We start from the raw sequence: 2,500 nt of genomic DNA, 5'->3' as shown, positions 1-2,500 counted from the left end.
TCGCCCCTCAGAAGAAATAGGAGGAAGAAGTGTGGTGTACTGCGATGTTAGTTCACAGGCCACCCAAGCGTAAAGTGAGACCTTCAAATGTAAATATTCGTGTAGGAGTCCCGATAATAGATAGATTCAACATAATAATAACATAAGATAATCATCCGTAAGTCTCAATAAAATCACATTAACGCATTTGCACTTTTTTAATCGTCAACTTCCTTATGAAACGCGATTTAACCAACTTCTTTGGTTTGCCGTGATTCATTACGAGTGGCAAACCGTGAATAAAGAGCTCAGTCAGAACATTTAGTCGGTTAACAGGAAAATTTCATCAGGGGTTTTGAAAGAAAAGCAAACATAAAAAATATTAGCTTAGTTTTCTTAGTTAACCGAAAAGTCAACCTTCCATCGCCCGTAAAAGGTTGAACGACTGATAATTTATGCGAAAGTGTGATTACCTCGTTCATCAACGAAAAGACGCTAATCCCTCCTTCTATGAGATGAAGGCATGGCCGATTGTCAACGAAATCCTGAAAATACCACTCTATACCCTCCTTCTGATACTCCTCCTAAAACAGGAACGATCAAACATAATTAAATTATGCATGCATTGCATGCCAAGTAAACTCCTCTAAGATGGGCCTCGTGGGAAAGGTAAGAGGAATCGTTTCTTTTCCCCAGTCTTTCCTCGGTTCATTTTCCAGTTTCCAGTCTCTACCCGCTCTATTTTCTCGCCTCGCTCTTCGCTCTTTCGCTTCTTCTCCTCAGTGGCCAAAATTCCCAGAATTCAAGTGCACCTCATCTGAAATATTCTTTACTGATAAAGATCAATCTGTCTATCTACAGCAATCGCCCGGTCATGGGTTCGAATCCCGTTACTTGTCAATGCTTGAGTGGTGGGTAGATGCCATATAGCAAATGAGGCGATTGGCAAGAGGTAACCATGGCAACCTAGCCACGGGTCAACCTCGGTACCTGCCACACTGTCTTTACGGTGGGAAAAACCTTATAATTACCATTTCTTGCCCTCAGGGGAGGGTGGGTGGGGCAAAAGCGAAAACAAAGGTGGCAAACCCCGAGCAAAGGCAAGCAAGAGTGCAAACAACACCGACGGCGCATGCGCAAATGTTAATAACAGCTGACCAGCAGTCCTTTGCAAGTTAACTTTGCTTAGAAATAGCCACATTCAATCCTGGGTTTTTTCAGGCTTGTGGCAACAGAGTAAGTTGCTTATTTAACTACGATGCTATTCCCAACTTTCATTTCAAGTATTCGGCAGTTGAAATAGATGACAAAAAACTCACATATTCTAAAACTATAATAGACACCTTACGATCTGCAACGGCGACGACAAAGATAGCCTGCATGCAGGCTCTATTACCAAGCCCTTATATTTCGACCTCGCGCCATTTTCAACGGAAGAGCCTGCTTGCTGGCTAGAACAAAAACAATGTCAGTGGAATAATCGCCAAAGACTTACGACAGTGCAAAGTTATTTTGCGTGGTGCCGTTTTCGTCGAAGTCGCCTTCGAAGGTCTGCGTCATAAGCTTCCGACCAGATCCAAAAATTGCGCCGATTCAATCCCGAAGCAATGCAGATTTTTTTAGGCGAAAAAATGAGAGGTTAGTTGCACTTTAAGGAATTAAAACCAGTCACGTACCTGCTGCGTCATCATAAAGTGGTACACAAAATGCTGCTGTAGCTTCTCGTTGGCGTAATTTATACAAAGCTGTTCAAGACTGTTTGAGTGAAAGTTTTCAAAGCCATAGATGTCGAGAAGACCTAGAAAAGAACGAACAAAACAGGCCAGTTTTGAAAATTCTGCAAGAATGTCTATGGGCCTTTTTCAAATGGCGACCATTTTGATTTTGCTTTGCGGCCCGTGAACTCGCTTCCAAACATATCAAAGAGAGGTTCGGGGTACGATCTCTATTAGAAACTACGACGGCTACGCGACGAAAATGTCACTTCAAAATATAAGTTTGAGCTATTCTAAGTATTTCATGATTATTCCATCGTGTTTACATTATACAATATGGGCGAAGTATGCTACAACCAGATTGGTGTGTACGGATTTGAAGCAAAGAGAGAGAAGGAAAGATTCACTGTAGTTTGTCCACTTTGTCGTCAAAACCTTAAATTTGGTCATTTTATGTAGTAGTTTTGACGAGTACGGGGAGAGAAATGTACAACAATGCGTGCCGCACGTGCAGCACGATCATTTTTTCTCTTTTAACCAATAATATTACTGCTTTTTGGCGTTGTTGTTGCCGTAGCCGTCGTTGTGGGGAGTTTAAGCAAAGACGACGGCTACGGCAATGACAACTCCACAAAGCAAGAATATGATTGGTTAAAAAAGGAAAAATACTCGAGCTGCACGTGCAACACGAATTTCCGTGCATTTCTCTGCCGTACTCCACAAAACAACAACGTGAAATCACAAAATTTTAGGTTTTGATGACAATGTGAGCATATAACAATGAAACAGTCATTTTCTGTTTTGAC

General features: G+C 41.7%; 1 protein-coding gene across 1 annotated transcript in view; it reads right to left on the bottom strand.

The window, feature by feature from the left end:
* Positions 1-2,500, bottom strand: part of LOC137974800 (unconventional myosin-XIX-like) — a 28,106-nt gene that overhangs the window by 13,807 nt on the left and 11,799 nt on the right. Inside the window, exons 14-15 of the mRNA XM_068821785.1 lie at positions 1,656-1,777; positions 453-563 (exon numbers count right to left, since the gene is read on the bottom strand). Coding sequence (XP_068677886.1) covers positions 453-563; positions 1,656-1,777 — 233 coding nt within the window. The remainder of the gene's footprint in view (positions 1-452; positions 564-1,655; positions 1,778-2,500) is intronic.

Source organism: Montipora foliosa, chromosome 11 (genome assembly GCF_036669935.1).
Source record: "Montipora foliosa isolate CH-2021 chromosome 11, ASM3666993v2, whole genome shotgun sequence".
Taxonomy (NCBI): Eukaryota; Metazoa; Cnidaria; class Anthozoa; order Scleractinia; family Acroporidae; genus Montipora; species Montipora foliosa.
This window is presented reverse-complemented; position numbering and strand designations above follow the sequence as displayed.